At 40.2% G+C, this 20801-nt stretch overlaps 1 protein-coding gene across 1 annotated transcript in view; it reads left to right on the plus strand.

The window, feature by feature from the left end:
• The window catches only part of LOC129922539 (serine-rich adhesin for platelets-like), a 36806-nt gene that overhangs the window by 5346 nt on the left and 10659 nt on the right, over positions 1–20801 (plus strand). Inside the window, exons 2-4 of the mRNA XM_056009169.1 lie at positions 4018–4105; positions 4660–4801; positions 15883–16083. Coding sequence (XP_055865144.1) covers positions 4018–4105; positions 4660–4801; positions 15883–16083 — 431 coding nt within the window. The remainder of the gene's footprint in view (positions 1–4017; positions 4106–4659; positions 4802–15882; positions 16084–20801) is intronic.

A 20801-nucleotide genomic window follows, 5' to 3' on the forward strand; every position in this document is an offset into this window, starting at 1 on the left:
GAGTGACCTAATTTTGTGTCTAAATGGCTTTCAAAAAGTGGCACTTAAAGCGAGTTATCGAGGTTTAAAAGGTTCAATAGGCCATCATTTTCAACATCTTCGTTTCATTTTCTTGACTTTCTTTCCATCTGTATGTGTGAAACGTAGAAACATTGTTAAAACAACATAAACTAACTGAGGTCAGAGGTCAGTCCATTTGTTCGCTTGAAACATCTTTGTGTCTGGCAGAAATTAGAGCGTCGTGTTTATTTTTAGTACGAAACCTGAAAAGGGTGACAACTCATGGTGACTCAAGAAGTCTTATTAGTGCAGTAAATTCTTTTATGCTTTTGTAATTTTCTTTATTTTTTGTAAATATTTTCGTGTGTTTTACTAAAAAGTGAGTGAAATGTGTGTCCGTATTTTTTAAAACATTCATGTATTTCGCATCATACACATACACTATTTTATGTGTGTCCGTATTTTTTTAAAGCATTCATGTATTTCGCATCATACTCATACACTGGTTTATGTGTGTCCCTATTATTTAAAATCATTCATGTATTTCGCATCATACACATACACTGGTTTATGTGTGTCCCTATTATTTAAAATCATTCATGTATTTCACATCATACACATACACTGGTTTATGTGTGTCCGTATTTTTTAAATCATTCATGTATTTCACATCATACACATACACTGGTTTATGTGTGTCCGTATTTTTTAAATCATTCATGTATTTCACATCATACACATACACTGGTTTATGTGTGTCCGTTTTTTTTTAAATCATTCATGTATTTCGCATCATACACATACACTGGTTTATGTGTGTCCCTATTATTTAAAATCATTCATGTATTTCGCATCATACACATACACTGGTTTATGTGTGTCCGTATTTTTTAAATCATTCATGTATTTCACATCATACACATACACTGGTTTATGTGTGTCCGTATTTTTTAAATCATTCATGTATTTCGCATCATACACATACACCGGTTTATGTGTGTCCGTATTTTTAAAAATCATTCATGTATTTCGCATCATACACATACACTGGTTTATGTGTGTCCGTTTTTTAAAAAAATCATTCATGTATTTCGCATCATACACATACACTGGTTTATGTGTGTCCGTTTTTTTTTTAAATCATTCATGTATTTAGCATCATACACATACACTGGTTTATGTGTGTCCGTTTTTTTTTAAATCATTCATGTATTTCGCATCATACACATACACTGGTTTATGTGTGTCCCTATTATTTAAAATCATTCATGTATTTCGCATCATACACATACACTGGTTTATGTGTGTCCGTATTTTTTAAATCATTCATGTATTTCACATCATACACATACACTGGTTTATGTGTGTCCGTATTTTTTAAATCATTCATGTATTTCGCATCATACACATACACCGGTTTATGTGTGTCCGTATTTTTAAAAATCATTCATGTATTTCGCATCATACACATACACTGGTTTATGTGTGTCCGTTTTTTTAAAAAATCATTCATGTATTTCGCATCATACACATACACTGGTTTATGTGTGTCCGTTTTTTTTTAAATCATTCATGTATTTAGCATCATACACATACACTGGTTTATGTGTGTCCGTTTTTTTTAAAAATCATTCATGTATTTCGCATCATACTCATACACTGGTTTATGTGTGTCCGTATTTTTTAAATCATTCATGTATTTCGTATCATACACATACACTGGTTTATGTGTGTCCGTATTTTTAAAAAATCATTCATGTATTTCGCATCATACACATACACTGGTTTATGTGTGTCCGTATTTTTAAAAAATCATTCATGTATTTCGCATCATACACATACACTGGTTTATGTGTGTCCGTATTTTTTAAAAACCATTCATGTATTTCGCATCATACACATACACTGGTTTATGTGTGTCCGTATTTTTTTAATCATTCATGTATTTCGCATCATACACATACACTGGTTTATGTGTGTCCGTATTTTTTAAATCATTCATGTATTTAGCATCATACACATACACTGGTTTATGTGGGAGACATGTTAGAGTCCATGAGATGAATTTGTATTTCACGCACTTTTAAATATCATTGCTAATACTACTTCCATATGTTTTTACACAAAGCACATGTAACGATCAATTGTGTTTGAGTTCTAGATGTGAAAATGTCTTGATGTTACGATGAGATTGTGTTGATCAGACAAGGCGTTTCTTATGTTTTAATTTAGTGAAGATTTCTATTTTAAACTATTACTGAACACTCAAATAATATCGTTATGCGTGTGATTCAAATGCAACTATTAATTAAAAACAACAAAGACAGAGGCGTATCTAGGAATTTTCCATCATTTGGGTGCCCGGGGGGCTTGAACTCTTTGTGGGCCCCTGCAATTTGCGCAATATTTAATATTTAATGTAAAAAAAAACCCACTCATTTGGGGACACCCCTGAAGTGGGGGCCCGGGGGGGATTTTGCAGTTCTCCCCCTTCTCCCCCACCCTAGCTACGCCACTGAACGAAGATCTTTGAACAAAAATACAAAGCTTTAATTCTGGAACTAGGAAACGCTCTAACAAAAAAACACACACTGTACACTACAATGAAATTAAACAAGTTAACTGTCTTCATGAGCCTGAAGGAATAGAGTTAACTACACCTCGTCCTTTCAAAAACTTTGTATTAACCCTTAAAACGCGTGTGGTAGTTTTACCTCTAAACATCATAATTGTAATTCCATTTTGTATGCACTCATTGTAAAACAGCTCAGCACTTTAAGGGTTAATCAACCTCAAACTATATTTGGAAACAACCTAATAATCTCGCTCCTTAATGGAATTAACTTTCCCCCTTCTGTTGCAAGAAAGCATGCGTGTTCCAAGAGCCCGTCGAAAATCAACCACGACCTTGGCCTGTAGACACTTGCAGAAAACTAAAATTAAACTTAATGTAACAGCTGCTTCATGCTACATGACAGCATACAACAGATTATTGAAGTGTGATAGTCAATGTGTAACGCACCTCACTTCCGAACCGGAGGGGGTCTTGATTCCGAATACTGGTCAAAACTGAGATTCTAAACTTCTCGTTTTTTTAGGACGCCCCTTAATCCACCCTGGGCACCTGACATACGTTGGGCAAGTGCAGGCTAGTGGTCGTTGTACTGGCCAGACGATAACCGTCGTTAACCGTTGGTAATAGACTAAAATGAGCTTCACATTATCTGCCCTGTAGATTGCAAGGTCTGAAAGGGGAGCCTTTATTGTTTTAAATTTTATTTACATAAGTACATCGTAACAAGGTGCCCCGAAGACGTGTGCACTAACAAAAAGACTCGTCATATGAAGCATTAGTTTGTGTATTAATGTATATATATATATATATAGTTAGTTAGTTCGTTAGTTCGTTAGTTAGTTAGTTAGTTCGTTCATTGTGGTTCGATGATTACCACTTTCGTCATCCAGAGGTATGAGGACTTTGCACTGTGTCTCCTCGTGCGGCTGCTGAGACCTATGTCAGCCCGGAATGTTCGGCCGCACACTGGCCAGGTTATTCCAGCTGGAGCTAGTGTCTTGCTTTTTTGTCTCTGACGCTTTTCTTCTGCCAGCGTGGAGACGTGTGTGGCTGCTGAGACCTATGTCAGCCCGGAATGTTCGGCTGCACACTGGCCAGTTTATTCCAGCTGGAGCTAGTGTCTTGCTTTTTTGTCTCTGACGCTTTTCTTCTGCCAGCGTGGAGACGTGTGTGGCTGCTGAGACCTATGTCAGCCCGGAATGTTCGGCCGCACACTGGCCAGGTTATTCCACCTGGGGCTAGTGCCTTGCTTTCTTGTCTCTGACGCTTTTCTTCTGCCAGCGTGGAGACGTGTGTGTCTGTGAGTGTGTCTCTTAGTGTGTGTGTCTTTGTGTCTGTTTGAGTGGAGGGGTTTATGTATCTATCCCTTTTGTGTCTGCTATGTGCAATAAACTTTCCAGGTGATTACGTGAAATGTAAGTCTCTTGTTTCCACTGTTCCAGGTCTAAGTCGAACCCAGATCGTGGTCATATCGACCTGCTCAGCCATTATTGGAATGTTCTTCCTTGTCGCAGCCTTTCTCAGAGTCAGGTAAGTTATGTAGAGAAGTGTACCAGCAAAGTCTGAGTTCAAAATAAACTAAACGCTAAAATAATGTATTCATTAACGTAGCATGTTTTACGAGATAACAAAATTGATTTCGTGGGGATATTATTGCTTTCTTTGCTCCCGCATGGAGGGATGGATACATAGACAAAACAGACAGACAAACAAACAGACAAACAGATACATAAATAATAGGAAGATAGGTAGATAGATAGATAGATAGATAGATAGATAGATAGACAGATAGATAGACAGATAGACAGACAGACAGACAGACAGACAGACAGATAGATAGATAGATAGATAGATAGATAAATAGATAGATAGATAGATAGATAGATAGATAGATAGATAGATAGACAGACTGATAGACAGATAGATAAGTAGATAAGTAGATAGACAGATAGATAGATAGATAGATAGATAGATAGATAGATAAATAGATAGATAGATAGATAGATAGATAGATAGATAGATAGATAGATAGATAGATAGATAGATAGATAGATAGATAACTATATAATTGCTTTTGCTCCCAGAAACTACATTAAAAGAGCAAGAATGGAGCAGGCCTTAGCTAATAGGCCAAAGTTTAGATCCTGCAGCGTGGCCCTGCGTAACCCCACGCAGTCCATGGAACAGCTACGGCGGGACTCATCGGCCAGTAAAACTAGCCACCAGGTGAGTCCGTAGTAAATCATTTTGGTGTGTCTAGGGTTTTAGACCCTGACCCTGGGAATCATTTCGTACATTGGGTCATGAAAAAAACATAGATCTAGTTGTATAAACCTAGATTTAGCTATAACAGGAGAATGTAAATATTTTTTTGTTGTTAAAGGTAATAAACCACCTTTTTGTCGCGCAAAAAGAAACAAGAACACTACGTTTAAACTCAAGATATTTACATTTGGCTACATTGTGACAACAAGCACTGAAGTGATCTAGATGATTGCTCTAATCTCCAAACAAACAAAAACAAATTGTTTCAAATGAAATTTTCTTAAGAGCAAAACACTTCATCAAAGAAAATCATGCCCTCTAACCTATCTACCTGGTCTGTGGTATGCCATCCTTACTATCGAATTATCCCTGCTCACCCCCCCCCCCCCGGTCGTCCTGTTGGACGTTTGGGCAAGGTCGTAATAATCTTTATTTTTGCAAAAAAAAAAACATCCGAAAAAAAAAACAAAAAGAGACTTCAGGCTTGACCAATCGTTACAGAAGGCATTAACACTGACCAGCAACGTCACAACCTGTGGGCAGTTTAGACCAATACCTGGTTCCCACGTCACAGGTCTGTACTTCGCGGCCTAAAATGCCTATAGGTTGTGACGTTGCAGGTCTGTGTTGAGGGCTTATGTAACGTAATGGTCTCGCTTCAAGTCATATTCAAGCAACAAAACTTTCTCAGTGTAGCACACTCCATAAAGTGCTAGGCTTGTGTTTCTCAGTGTAGCCCACTCCATAAAGTGCTAGGCGTGTGTTTCTCAGTGTAGCCCACTCCATAAAGTGCTAGGCTCCAGTTTCTTAGTGTAGCCTACTCCATAAAGTGCTAGGCTCCAGTTTCTCAGTGTAGCCCACTCCATAAAGTGCTAGGCTCCAGTTTCTCAGTGTAGCCCACTCCATAAAGTGCTAGGCTTGTGTTTCTCAGTGTAGCCCACTCCATAAAGTGCTAGGCTCCAGTTTCTCAGTGTAGCCTACTCCATAAAGTGCTAGGCTCCAGTTTCTCAGTGTAGCCTACTCCATAAAGTGCTAGGCTCCAGTTTCTCAGTGTAGCCCACTCCATAAAGTGCTAGACTTGTGTTTCTCAGTGTAGCCCATTTGATAAAGTGATAGACTTGTGTTTCTCAGTGTAGCCCACTTGATAAAGTGCTAGGCTTCTGTTTCTCACTGTAGCGAACTCCATAAAGTGCTAGGCTCCTGTTTCTTAGTGTAGCCCACTCCATAAAGTGTTAGACTTCTGTTTCTCAGTGTAGACCACTCCATAAAGTGCTAGGCTTCTGTTTCTCAGTGTAGCCCACTCCATAAAGTGATAGGCTTCTGTTTCTCAGTGTAGCCCACTCCATAAAGTGCTAGGCTTGTGTTTCTCAGTGTAGCCCACTCCACAATGTGCTAGGCTCCTGTTTCTCAGTGTAGCCCACTCCATAAAGTGTTAGACTTCTGTTTCTCAGTGTAGCCCACTCCATAAAGTGCTAGGCTCCTGTTTCTCAGTGTAGCCCACTCCATAAAGTGATAGGCTCCAGTTTCTCAGTGTAGCCCACTCCATAAAGTGATAGGCTTCTGTTTCTCAGTGTAGCCTACTCCATAATGTGCTAGGCTTGTGTTTCTCAGTGTAGCCCACTCCATAAAGTGCTAGGCTTGTGTTTCTCAGTGTAGCCCACTCCATAAAGTGCTAGGCTTGTGTTTCTCAGTGTAGCCCACTCCATAAAGTGCTAGGCTTGTGTTTTTCAGTGTAGCCCACTCCATAAAGTGCTAGGCTTGTGTTTCTCAGTGTAGCCCACTCCATTAAGTGATAGGCTTGTGTTTCTCAGTGTAGCCCACTCCATAAAGAGGCTAGGCTTGTGTTTCTCAGTGTAGCCCACTCCATAAAGAGGCTAGGCTTGTGTTTCTCAGTGTAGCCCACTCCATAAAGTGCTAGGCTTGTGTTTCTCAGTGTAGCCCACTCCATAAAAAGGCTAGGCTTGTGTTTCTCAGTGTAGCCCACTTCATAAAGAGGCTAGGTTTGTGTTTCTCAGTGTAGCCCACTCCATAAAGTGCTAGGCTTGTGTTTCTCAGTGTAGCCCACTCCATAAAGTGCTAGGCGTGTGTTTCTCAGTGTAGCCCACTCCATAAAGTGCTAGGCTCCAGTTTCTTAGTGTAGCCTACTCCATAAAGTGCTAGGCTCCAGTTTCTCAGTGTAGCCCACTCCATAAAGTGCTAGGCTCCAGTTTCTCAGTGTAGCCCACTCCATAAAGTGCTAGGCTTGTGTTTCTCAGTGTAGCCAGCTCCATAAAGTGCTAGGCTCCAGTTTCTCAGTGTAGCCTACTCCATAAAGTGCTAGGCTCCAGTTTCTCAGTGTAGCCTACTCCATAAAGTGCTAGGCTCCAGTTTCTCAGTGTAGCCCACTCCATAAAGTGCTAGACTTGTGTTTCTCAGTGTAGCCCACTTGATAAAGTGATAGACTTGTGTTTCTCAGTGTAGCCCACTTGATAAAGTGCTAGGCTTCTGTTTCTCACTGTAGCGAACTCCATAAAGTGCTAGGCTCCTGTTTCTTAGTGTAGCCCACTCCATAAAGTGTTAGACTTCTGTTTCTCAGTGTAGACCACTCCATAAAGTGCTAGGCTTCTGTTTCTCAGTGTAGCCCACTCCATAAAGTGATAGGCTTCTGTTTCTCAGTGTAGCCCACTCCATAAAGTGCTAGGCTTGTGTTTCTCAGTGTAGCCCACTCCACAATGTGCTAGGCTCCTGTTTCTCAGTGTAGCCCACTCCATAAAGTGTTAGACTTCTGTTTCTCAGTGTAGCCCACTCCATAAAGTGCTAGGCTCCTGTTTCTCAGTGTAGCCCACTCCATAAAGTGATAGGCTCCAGTTTCTCAGTGTAGCCCACTCCATAAAGTGCTAGGCTCCTGTTTCTCAGTGTAGCCCACTCCATAAAGTGATAGGCTTCTGTTTCTCAGTGTAGCCTACTCCATAATGTGCTAGGCTTGTGTTTCTCAGTGTAGCCCACTCCATAAAGTGCTAGGCTTGTGTTTCTCAGTGTAGCCCACTCCATAAAGTGCTAGGCTCCAGTTTCTCAGTGTAGCCTACTCCATAAAGTGCTAGGCTCCAGTTTCTCAGTGTAGCCTACTCCATAAAGTGCTAGGCTCCAGTTTCTCAGTGTAGCCCACTCCATAAAGTGCTAGACTTGTGTTTCTCAGTGTAGCCCACTTGATAAAGTGATAGACTTGTGTTTCTCAGTGTAGCCCACTTGATAAAGTGCTAGGCTTCTGTTTCTCACTGTAGCGAACTCCATAAAGTGCTAGGCTCCTGTTTCTTAGTGTAGCCCACTCCATAAAGTGTTAGACTTCTGTTTCTCAGTGTAGACCACTCCATAAAGTGCTAGGCTTCTGTTTCTCAGTGTAGCCCACTCCATAAAGTGATAGGCTTCTGTTTCTCAGTGTAGCCCACTCCATAAAGTGCTAGGCTTGTGTTTCTCAGTGTAGCCCACTCCACAATGTGCTAGGCTCCTGTTTCTCAGTGTAGCCCACTCCATAAAGTGTTAGAATTCTGTTTCTCAGTGTAGCCCACTCCATAAAGTGCTAGGCTCCTGTTTCTCAGTGTAGCCCACTCCATAAAGTGATAGGCTCCAGTTTCTCAGTGTAGCCCACTCCATAAAGTGCTAGGCTCCTGTTTCTCAGTGTAGCCCACTCCATAAAGTGATAGGCTTCTGTTTCTCAGTGTAGCCTACTCCATAATGTGCTAGGCTTGTGTTTCTCAGTGTAGCCCACTCCATAAAGTGCTAGGCTTGTGTTTCTCAGTGTAGCCCACTCCATAAAGTGCTAGGCTTGTGTTTCTCAGTGTAGCCCACTCCATAAAGTGCTAGGCTTGTGTTTTTCAGTGTAGCCCACTCCATAAAGTGCTAGGCTTGTGTTTCTCAGTGTAGCCCACTCCATTAAGTGATAGGCTTGTGTTTCTCAGTGTAGCCCACTCCATAAAGAGGCTAGGCTTGTGTTTCTCAGTGTAGCCCACTCCATAAAGAGGCTAGGCTTGTGTTTCTCAGTGTAGCCCACTCCATAAAGTGCTAGGCTTGTGTTTCTCAGTGTAGCCCACTCCATAAAAAGGCTAGGCTTGTGTTTCTCAGTGTAGCCCACTTCATAAAGAGGCTAGGTTTGTGTTTCTCAGTGTAGCCCACTCCATAAAGTGCTAGGCTTGTGTTTCTCAGTGTAGCCCACTCCATAAAGTGCTAGGCTTGTGTTTCTCAGTGTAGCCCACTCCATAAAGTGCTAGGCTTGTGTTTCTCAGTGTAGCCCACTCCATAAAGAGGCAAGATTTGTGTTGTTGGTTTTTAAAAGCTTTTATCGGGTCACTCAATCTGCTTGCGTGTCTGCTACAATTGTGTTCACCTCATATCTCCGACTTCAAATTCTCCGATCAAGTTGAAACTTTAGACAATTATTCACAGCACCAAACAAAACGAAATCAGTTTAAAAAATTAACCTATTAATAAAATTATTATTTGTAATTAATTATATTGTTTGATATCGAAAAAGGACATAAACACTACAGTAATCAATATCAATGTATGGAAATGTGGTGTTCTTTCTTGTGATAATCTTTTTCTTCTTTAAAGTATTTTTTACAATTTGCTTGCTTAATATTAGATACTAGAATTGACGCTTGTCTTTATAAAAAGAATAATTTCTTATTTAAGAATTCCTTTGAAACATTAGGCGATTTTTTAAAGTCCAAAAATATAATCTTACATCTTAAATGTTGATGGTTTTTTAACGAAAAGAAGGAATAATAATAATAATAATTATAATAATCTTTATTGTCCGTAAGGAAATTTGTTTTACAATTTGTGAATTACACCAAACAAAACATTGTAACTAGAAAAAATACATTCACACCAGACTCATTCATAATATACATGTGAAAAGTCTATATCAAAAGTTTCTATTTAATTATTTGATTGCCTAGGGAACAAAAGAGTGTTTATGTCTGTTTGTCTTTGCTATCGGTGTCCTGTATCTCTTTTGTGATGGTAAAATCACAAAATCCTGACCCAAAGGGTGATTCTTTATTTCTAGAATCTTTTTAGCTTTTTTATGGATGTTTGTCTCAAACAGCTGCCCAAATGCATTTTTTTTTTGCCAATGACTTTACCAGCAACTACTCGGGGCTACCAATAAAGGCATACAAGAAATGACGGAGAGCCTAGACAGAGAGGCAACCAAAATTGGCCTCCGCATAAACTTGGATAAGACTAAAATTATGCGAGTGGGATATAAGGTAAAGAGTTTCCCCGTCAGACTTGGCGAGTCAAAGCTTGAAGAGCTGCATAAGTTCACGTACCTTGGAAGCATCATAACAAATGATGGGAGTGCCTACCATGATGTAGAGTACCGAATAGGAAAGGCAGGGAGCATTTTCCAAAGGCTGCAGCCTATTAGGACGAGCCAAGCCATTGGACTCGAGACAAAAATACTCATTCTCAACACAATCGTCATTCCAACTGCAACATATGCATGTGAGACATGGAAGTCATTTGTCAAATGAGAAAAGGCTAAATGTGGCTCAACAAAAATGGCTGAGACGGATTTTGGGAGTCAGTTATACAGATCGGGTCTCAAATCCAGGGGAGTCGAACACTTAGTGAGGTTGTGACAGAGCGTCGCATGAGGTTCGCGGGACATGTTCTACGACAAAATGAGTTACGCATACCTAGGGTTGCGATGACATGGAGGCCAATATGAGGAAAGCGCAAACAGGGACGTCCTCGTATAACTTGGCGACACACCTTCATGGAGGACATCAGAACAGTGGGAGGAGGCTTCAGACATTGCCAATAACAAATCTTTATGAAGACAGCTTGCCGCCTAATACTCCGAACGGTGCGGGAAGACCTAAGTCTAAGTAAGTCTAAGTTACCAGCAACATTTATGATTCTATGACGTTTATTTTTATTTTTAATGTTCAGATTGCCGTACCAGGCAGTGATATTAAAACTTAAAGTATTGCAGATGTGAGCGTGATATAACATAGCCAAGGCCTTTTCGCTAACTTAAAAGGAGGACAGTTTTCTTAGCAATCGTAATTTTTTTTTACTGATATTGAAATGTGAGCGTGATAAAACATAGCCAGGGCCTTTTCGCTAACATTAAACGAGGACAATTTTCTCAGTAATCGTAATCTTTGCTGCCCTTTTTTTACTGATATAATCATTATTTGCAGTAAAATAGATTTTAATTTCATTCTTTTTTTTTTATAAAGACGAAAAGTATAATTTTTTTTTTTTTTCAATAACTAAAAGTTCTTGTATAAGGTACCTAAACCGTCCTTCGACATAAGCTTACAAAAAACGAGCGAACGTTATACGGGCTTATACAATAAATTCCTTTGATATGTCTAAATGAATTAACACATTCTGGGTTAATACAATGAACTTACGAATGACAGAATGGCATAAACTTAAGTCATTGGTTAATATGCAGGACTAAATGCATGACGCGTAGGACGTAATAATCTTCTTTTTTGAAGTAACGTCTGTATTATATAAGAATGAATAAATACAATATGGGCAAATACAATGAACATAAGAATGATCTAATGGCATAGTAGCTATTTACAATGGGGGGTTATAATATAAACATATTACAGCAGTAACTTAGACGTTTGGAAGAAGACAAGGATACCAACACACACAAAATTGGGAGGTGGGGGGGGGAGGATTACTCTGCGTATCAAAAGCCCTGACCACAGATCTAGTTCTTATCTCGACTTGTTCTCCGGCACGCGGCCATGACCTTTCCCCCAAACAACATCGCTTAAAGGAGACTTAAATATTTAAATGGCGTTTCTATTTTGGTCGAACAGTTGGACATTGAAGGCCAGATATTATGCTCAGCGAGAGAAACAAAGTAAGACACTCAAGTGATACAAGGTACAAAGGAGACAGGATGAAAGTGGATCACTTGATGAACCAGAAGGAAGATCAAATAACAAAGAAAGACAACCCATAATTAGGAGTTGACTTAGGTGGAATTTAAATTTGCAAATCTTTTTTTTAAGTCTGAAATTCCAAACTCAAAGACGGAGTAAGTGCTGCCCCTACAGAGGAGCAGGATACCGGTAATTCTCTTTTTTAAGAGAACAGAAAAAGAGAGAGAGAGAAAGTGACAGAGAAAACAAGAGAGACTAAAAAATAGTGAGAAACAGAAAGATGTGGGGAGGGGGGGGGAAGTGAGTGAGAAACAAAGAGATTTGGGGGGGGGGGAAGTAAGTAAGAGAGATAAAGAGGTGGAAAGAGAAAACAGAAAGAGAGATGGGGAAAAGAGAGAAACAAAGAGTGGAAAGAGAGAGGGAAAGACAGAGAGAGAAACAGAAAGAGAATGGGGAAAAGCGAAAGGGAGAGAGGGAAAAGAGAGAGAGACAAGAGAGAGGGAAAAGAAAGAGAGACAAGAGAGAGGGAAAAGAAAGAGAGACAAGAGAGAGGGAAAAGAGAGAGAGAGACAAGAGAGAGGGAAAAGAGAGAGAGACAAGAGAGAGGGAAAAGAGAGAGAGACAAGAGAGAGGGAAAAGAGAGAGACAAGAGAGAGGGAAAAGAGAGAGAGAGACGAGAGAGGGAAAAGAGAGAGAGTCAAGGAAAGAGAGAGAGAATTAGAGAGGTTAGCTCTATCCTGTTTCTATAGAAGTCACAAGTTTATGGTTGTGAACAATTAATTCGTCTGTTTTTGTCTCTATTGGAAAGAAAGCACGATTTTGATCGCCGGGATTTTACTGACACCTCTTCAGTCCACCCAACTCTAATGGGTACCTGACATTAGTTGGAGACAGGCCCACATGACGACGGGATTGAAAGCGGGCAGGGCTCGAACCGGGGGACCATCGAGACCACACCGAATGACAGTCGGGAATGCATGCCACACGAACAGGGTGTCAGTTTAGTCTAAGGGGCTGTACTCTTGTTAGTCCAAGGGGCTGTAATCTTATTAGTCCAAGGGGCTGTAATCTTGTTAGTCCAAAGGGCTGTAATCTTGTTAGTCCAAGGGGCTGTAATCTTGTTAGTCCAACGGACTGTAATCTTGTTAGTCCAAGGGGCTGTAATCTTATTAGTCCAAGGGGCTGTAATCTTATTAGTCCAAAGGAATGTAATCTTGTTAGTCCAAGGGACTGTAATCTTGTTAGTCCAAGGGGCTGTAATCTTGTTAGTCCAAGGGGCTGTAATCTTGTTAGTCCAAGGGGCTGTAATCTTGTTAGTCCAAGGGGCTGTACTCTTGTTAGTCCAAGGGGCTGTAATCGTGTTAGTCCAAGGGGCTGTAATCTTGTTAGTCCAAGGGGCTGTAATCTTGTTAGTCCATAACATTGTTTTGACATTTTCTTTTTTGTGACATCTCTCTAGTTGTTTTGATGTCAACGAAAAGAGAAGATGTATCAAGAGGCGGGTTAGCTCGGAAGAGCAGGGAGCACTTCATACATTAATCCTGGACTTAAATATCGTATACAAATACTAAACAATCAGTTACTTAACTCTTTCTCTCCTAACCGACGGTACCAGCGTTGATTCCACCAGAATGTGGTAAGTAATTACGGAGAGAAAGCGTTACAGCAACGTTGCCCTATCAGACCTTGCGATCTATAGGGCAGATGACGTAATGGTCACTTGTTTCTCTGTGGCCCTCTGTTAACGAGAGTCCAGAGCACTACGGGGCACAATCGAAATTCCTCTCAGGTTAACGAGGGTGTCATGTGACCAGCGAAACCAACCGCCTTTACTTTTCCCTACCTAATGTCAGGTGCTCATTAGAGCTGGGTGGACTTGGAGGCGCCCAAAGATCCTGGAATTAAAAACGACAAGTCTTCACCAGGATTCGAACCCGGGACCTCAGGTGCTTTACCACTCAGCCACCGCGCCTCCTAAATAGTTACTTATATATACAAGATTAAGATAATCTTGTTTTAGAAAAAAAGGAGATAGAACAAGAGTTACAGCCCTTGTGTGAACACGTTTTAATGGCAGACGACATTCAATTCGAGGACAAATATCAGAAAGAGGCTACAGAGGTGCTCTGTTCATTCATGCAAACAAATCAGAGAAAAAGAGAGGCAATCGGGAGGTGGGAGGGAGAGGGATCGTATTAATGGAGCAAGCAAATAGTGTCAGCAATGTTCCCGCAATGTTCCCGCGACAGATCGAAGTTCTACTCGTCTCGGGTAATTGTTATATCTGACACTTGTATCAGGATAGATGTTATGTTGACATTGCGCGGGGTCCTCTGTGGGGCGGATGTGGCGCCGAGACCACGTTACAGATTAACGATCTTTGTACTCTAAAAAATAATGCAGTTCAATTTTCTTACATATTACATGCGTAGATTAATCGAAGTAATTAATGTGTATTTAAGACTTATTTACCTCATGCTAAATTTACGATTAATGATCTTTTTTCCAACTCGCGCGTAAACAATTTTTAGACTGGTATTTCACGTTCTGGGAGGTCTCTTACCAAAGCCGCGGCATACACATTTAAGTCCAATTTAAGCCTACTGCCGAATACTGGCGTAGACGACCATAAGAAGACTTAACCGGCAACGGTAAGGTCTGTGTTGAGAGTGGCAAAATATGTAGGTCACAGCTAGGACTTCGTAGCCACGTGAAATATTGCATTCCTACTTGATCATCGATCTCAAATCAAATTTATAATTACAGTAGTATGTAAAATATATTTACGGAGCGATACTATAGACCACAGGGTCTGAAAGGGGAACTTTACATTTGTTTTTTTTAGTGTTTGTTGATACAGATGATAAATACATTATATGCCTACATTGCATATTATGACGCCATTAAGGAGTAAAAACCATTGGTTTTCTTTACGTGTTTATTTCATGTTCATTTTTAACTTCACACATTTTTGCATGAGCACCCGTATATATATATATATATATATATATATATATATATATATATATATATATATATATATATATATATATATATATGTGTGTGTGTGTAAGCGTATACTGTTGTCAAAAAAATAGGTTTAGGATATTTCAGCTTTTTAATATCACTTTGTTGAATGGTCAAAAATTAAAATACCAGCATTCATCGAGATTCGAACCCAGACCTCTTGGTTCGGAAGATAAGCGCCTGACCACTCAGCCACCAGCCCCCGTTTTTTTTCATTCCAGCTGCAAAAGTTTAGCGTTAATTCATCAAGACAACCAATACAGTAGACTTATAGTCTCAGACGTTTCTACAGGAAGTGGATTCTAACGTCATAGCACGGGCCCCCAGCAGGGGGGCAGGGGATGGCGGTGGGGAGGGTTCGAACCGGGCCATCGAGACGACAGCCCAAAGCGCATATGAAACTTCCAGTCAGACTTTCTTTTTTTTTATTTATATGAAACATACGACTCTCTTTGATCTGATTAGGTTTCTTAGATTAATTATGGTTCTATATCATTTTGTCACGAAGGTGACTTTTTTCTTTTTTTTAAACGTTACTTAATAAGTTCATCCAAAAATGTTTTAAAATTGGTTTAAAAGATAGCGAATAGAAAAACAAAAAACTTTGTACCGACTTTACTTCAGGCCTGACTGGACCACGTCATGGCCCGCGGGTCGTATTTTGGGCATCACTGGTCTATAATGTGTAAGTCAGATGTCTACGAATCAATTCTATATTATATATACAAATGTATATTACATTTACTAATTTTGATATTGTGATTTTTTTTTTCACGTTTCAAGTTAAAATATATGACTTACAATTGAAGACTTTTACAATATTAATAATTTGGTATATATGTTTTTGAAATGTCAATCAAATAATGAAATAATCAACTAACCAAAATTATGTAATATCTTAAACACATTTTTTTTCCAAAGTAAAAATTTGCATATTTATTTTTTTATATCCACTAAGGGAACTATTTAGACATTTTTTTTCATGTTCATTCTAACCAAAGCTACACGATTAATGTGCCGCTAATTCCACAAATGTTGTCCTTGCTGGTATCGAAATTGGCTTTTAATAATATTTACTCTACAGTTTAACGAACTTTTTTTTTCGTATCTCCACAGAACAGTATCACAACCAAGGGAAGTAATGGAAGTCAAACCAATGGTTCATCCAGGGATAACTCGTCTGCCAGTTCTCCACGGCACGAGCCCGATACGGCGCCTCTGCTCATCATCACGCGCCCCGCTGACCTGTCCACCTCCGCCGGGTCCAACTCCTCCCTGCAGTATATAGACGAAGTTAGCCAGGCCGCAAAGAAAAAAGTAAGCAATGCATCATCATCATCATCATCATTTTCATCATCATCATCATTTTCATCATCATCATCATCATTATCATCATCATTATTATCATCATCATTATCATCATCATCATCATCATTATCATCATCATTATCATCATCATTATCATCATCATTATCATCATTATCATCATCATCATTATCATCATTATCATCATCATCATCATCATCATTATCATCATCATTATCATCATCATTATCATCATCATTATCATCATCATTATCATCATCATTATCCTCATTATCATCATCATCATCATTATCATTATCATCATCATCATTATCATTGTCATTATCTGTCCCTAACTTTCGTCGTATGGGTGCCTGTGACAGTTCCCTTAACCAAAGCCCTCCACTTTTCCCGGTCAGCAACTGTACTTAGCAGGAGGTCAAGAGAGAGGCTTGTCCACTCTTTTACGTTGTCCAGTCAGCTTTTCTTTGGACGGCCCTTCCTTCCTGCTCCCTCTACTGCTCCATTGAGAATGACTTTGAATAGTGAGTCATCGTCTTACAGTAGGACCAAACCAGCTCAGCTGTTGTCTCTTCACATAAGATCTTCCTCTTTTACAAGCCACAGTGTGGACTTGTAGATGTACAAAATGTTTTGTTTTACAAACTCATGTGTCTAGCTTTCCTCAGCATTTCTCTGTAGCATTTACTCTAAAGGTTTGAATTCGTTTATCAGTCCCAGCTAGTGGTCTCTGTAGAATTTACTCTAAAGGCTTGAATTCGTCATTCAGTCCCATCTAGTGGTCACTGTAGCATTTACTCTAAAGGCTTGAGTTCTTCTTTCAGTCCCAGCTAGTGGTCACTGTAGCATTTACTCTAAAGGCTTGAATTTGTCTTTCAGTCCCAGCTAGTGGTCTCTGTAGCATTTACTCTAAATGCTTAAATTTGTCTTTCAGTCCCAGCTAGTGGTCTCTGTAGCATTTACTCTAAAGGCTTAAATTTGTCTTTCAGTCCCAGCTAGTGGTCACTGTAGCATTTACTCTAAAGGCTTGAATTCGTCATTCAGTCCCAGCTAGTGGTCACTGTAGCATTTACTCTAAAGGCTTGAGTTCTTCTTTCAGTCCCAGCTAGTGGTCTCTGTAGCATTTACTCTAAATGCTTGAGTTCTTCTTTCAGTCCCAGCTAGTGGTCACTGTAGCATTTACTCTAAAGGCTTGAGTTCTTCTTTCAGTCCCAGCTAGTGGTCACTGTAGCATTTACTCTAAAGGCTTGAGTTCTTCTTTCAGTCCCAGCTAGTGGTCACTGTAGCATTTACTCTAAAGGCTTGAATTTGTCTTTCAGTCCCAGCTAGTGGTCTCTGTAGCATTTACTCTAAATGCTTAAATTTGTCTTTCAGTCCCAGCTAGTGGTCTCTGTAGCATTTACTCTAAAGGCTTAAATTTGTCTTTCAGTCCCAGCTAGTGGTCACTGTAGCATTTACTCTAAAGGCTTGAATTCGTCATTCAGTCCCAGCTAGTGGTCACTGTAGCATTTACTCTAAAGGCTTGAGTTCTTCTTTCAGTCCCAGCTAGTGGTCACTGTAGCATTTACTCTAAAGGCTTGAGTTCTTCTTTCAGTCCCAGCTAGTGGTCTGTAGCTCTACATCGTTGTGGACGTTGGACACTGAACGCTGAGAATGAAAGAGATATTGTATAGAAGAAATGAATCTTTTTCTCTGTCTCTGACTCTCCCTGTCTCTCTCAAGCTCTCTCTTTGTGTGTCTCTGTCACGCTCTGTGTCTGTGACTCTCTCTGCCTCTCTCTGCGTCTTTGTCTCTGTCTTTAAGTGTCTTATTTTGTCTCTTTCTCTGTGTGCTTTTTCGTACTCTCTTGTCTCTGTCTTTTTTGAAACTCTCTGGCTCGATCCATCTCTTAATCTCTCTATCTCTGTCTCTTTCTGTCTCTCTTCGCCCTTCTGTGTGTGTCTCTCTCTCTGACTCTGACTTTCTGCAGCTTTCTTTTTGTGTTTCTCTGCCCCTCTCTGTGTCTCTGTTTTTCTCTGCCCCTCTCTGTGTCTCTGTTTTTCTCTGCCCCTCTCTTTGTCTCTGTTCTTCTCTGCCCATCTCTTTGTCTCTGTTCTTCTCTGCCCCTCTCTTTGTCTCTGTTCTTCTCTGCCCATCTCTTTGTCTCTGTTCTTCTCTGCCCCTCTCTTTGTCTCTGTTCTTCTCTGCCCCTCTCTTTGTCTCTGTTCTTCTCTGCCCCTCTATTTGTCTCTGTTCTTCTCTGCCTCTCTTTGTCTCTGTTCTTCTCTGCCCCTCTCTTTGTCTCTGTTCTTCTCTGCCCCTCTCTTTGTCTCTTTTCTTCTCTGCCCCTCTATGTGTCTCTTTTCTTCTCTGCCCCTCTATGTGTCTCTGTTCTTCTCTGCTTCTCTTTGTCTCTGTTCTTCTCTGCCCCTCTCTTTGTTTCTGTTTTTCTCTGCCCATATCTTTGTCTCTGTTCTTTTCTGCCCCTCTCTTTGTCTCTGTTCTTCTCTGCACCTCTCTTTGTCTCTGTTCTTCTCTGCTCCTCTCTTTGTCTCTGTTCTTCTCTGCGTCTCTTTGTCTCTGTTCTTCTCTGCCCCTCTCTTTGTCTCTGTTCTTCTCTGCCCCTCTCTTTGTCTCTTTTCTTCTCTGCCCCTCTATGTGTCTCTTTTCTTCTCTGCCCCTCTATGTGTCTCTGTTCTTCTCTGCTTCTCTTTGTCTCTGTTCTTCTCTGCCCCTCTCTTTGTTTCTGTTTTTCTCTGCCCATATCTTTGTCTCTGTTCTTTTCTGCCCCTCTCTTTGTCTCTGTTCTTCTCTGCACCTCTCTTTGTCTCTGTTCTTCTCTGCTCCTCTCTTTGTCTCTGTTCTTCTCTGCCCCTCTCTTTGTCTCTGTTCTTCTCTGACCCTCTCTTTGTCTCTTTTCTTCTCTGCCCCTCTTTGTGTCTCTGTTCTTCTCTGCCTCTCTTTGTCTCTGTTCTTCTCTTCCTCTCTTTGTCTCTTTTCTTCTCTGCCCCTCTCTTTGTCTCTGTTTTTCTCTGCCCATCTCTTTGTCTCTGTTCTTTTCTGCCCCTCTCTTTGTCTCTGTTCTTCTCTGCACCTCTCTTTGTCTCTGTTCTTCTCTGCTCCTCTCTATGCCTCTGTTCTTCTCTGCCCCTCTCTTTGTGTCTGTTCTTCTCTGCCCCTCTCTTTGTCTCTGTTCTTTTCTGCCCCTCTCTTTGTCTCTGTTCTTCTCTGCACCTCTCTTTGCCTCTGTTCTTCTCTGCCCCTCTCTTTGTCTCTGTTCTTCTCTGCCCATCTCTTTGTCTCTGTTATTCTCTGCCCCTCTCGTTGTCTCTGTTTTTCTCTGCCCCTCTCTTTGTCTTTGTTCTTCTCTGCCCCTCTCTTTGTCTCTGTTCTTCTCTGCCCCTCTCTTTGTCTCCGTTCTTCTCTGCCCCTCTCTTTGTCTCTGTTCTTCTCTGCACCTCTCTTTTTGTCTCTGTTCTTCTCTGCCCCTCTCTTTGTCTCTGTTTTTCTCTGCCACTTTTTTTGTCTCTGTTCTTCTCTGCCCCTCTCTTTATCTCTGTCTCTAAGAATCTTACTTTGTGTAACTCCACTATTACTAAACAATGTGTTGGATGTTACTATGGGTTCTTGTGCCCGTGTCTTGTAGGACGACAAACTATTGAAATTCACTTAATAACGCACTTGTCATCATACAACTTATTTATTAATATACAATAGTACCTGGGCGATCCAACCACAAAGGCGCAATGAATGAATAAACAATAGCTTTGACAATAACATATAAATCTTAACATCAAGCACACTTTATAATGATAGTTAATAACACTTTATTCTAATCAACAGAAATCATTCAAAAGAAAAAAAAATAACAACACAAAAAAAAAAACACATGCTCCACGAATCTGTAAATTTAATGAGATATGCCACAGATAACAAACCCATGTGCTAATAATTAATACTCATTACACTTAATTCTTGCCAGCGAGCGAGAATAAGTCTGTACCAGAAGATATAAGTGGCAGAAAGATTTAATTTAACTCGTACAACATTTTAAAATCCCAACAGCTCGATTCTCATTAATTCAACATCTGCTCAATATTACCGAGATGCTAATCTACATTTATTTCACACTCTCAGCATCCATCTCTTCCGGCAGACGAACACTGACGTCATTGCTATAATTAGCTATGTATTTGTTCGTTTATTTAATTCATTTTTTTTTTACTCACTGTTGCATACGTTAACCAAAGTGAACACTTTGTAATTATACATCGTTAAGCTAATTTCAGTTTGGCTTATTTCAAATGTTTAAAAAATGGGTAAAGTAAAGGTGGTTTGTCTTTCCTCAGGTCACGTGACCTTTCTGATGGTCACTTGACATCCTCGTTATTCGTCTGCCCTAGAGATAGAGTCTTTGCCCGTAGATTGCAAGGTTTTCGTCTGCCCTAGAGATAGAGTCTTTGCCCGTAGATTGCATGGTTTTCGTCTGCACTAGAGATAGAGTCTTTGCCCGTAGATTGCAAGGTTTTCGTCTGCCCTAGAGATAGAGTCTTTGCCCGTAGATTGCAAGGTTTTCGTCTGCCCTAGAGATAGAGTCTTTGCCCGTAGATTGTAAGGTCTGAAAAGGCACTTTTACTAAATTTATTCCACTTATGGACTCTTTAGTAGTACGCCAAATGGTCCTTTGACGGAGAGCTTGTTATCCCGACTAAGACATTTGTTGATAGTAT

This window comes from Biomphalaria glabrata, chromosome 13 (assembly GCF_947242115.1).
Source record: "Biomphalaria glabrata chromosome 13, xgBioGlab47.1, whole genome shotgun sequence".
NCBI lineage: Eukaryota > Metazoa > Mollusca > Gastropoda > Planorbidae > Biomphalaria > Biomphalaria glabrata.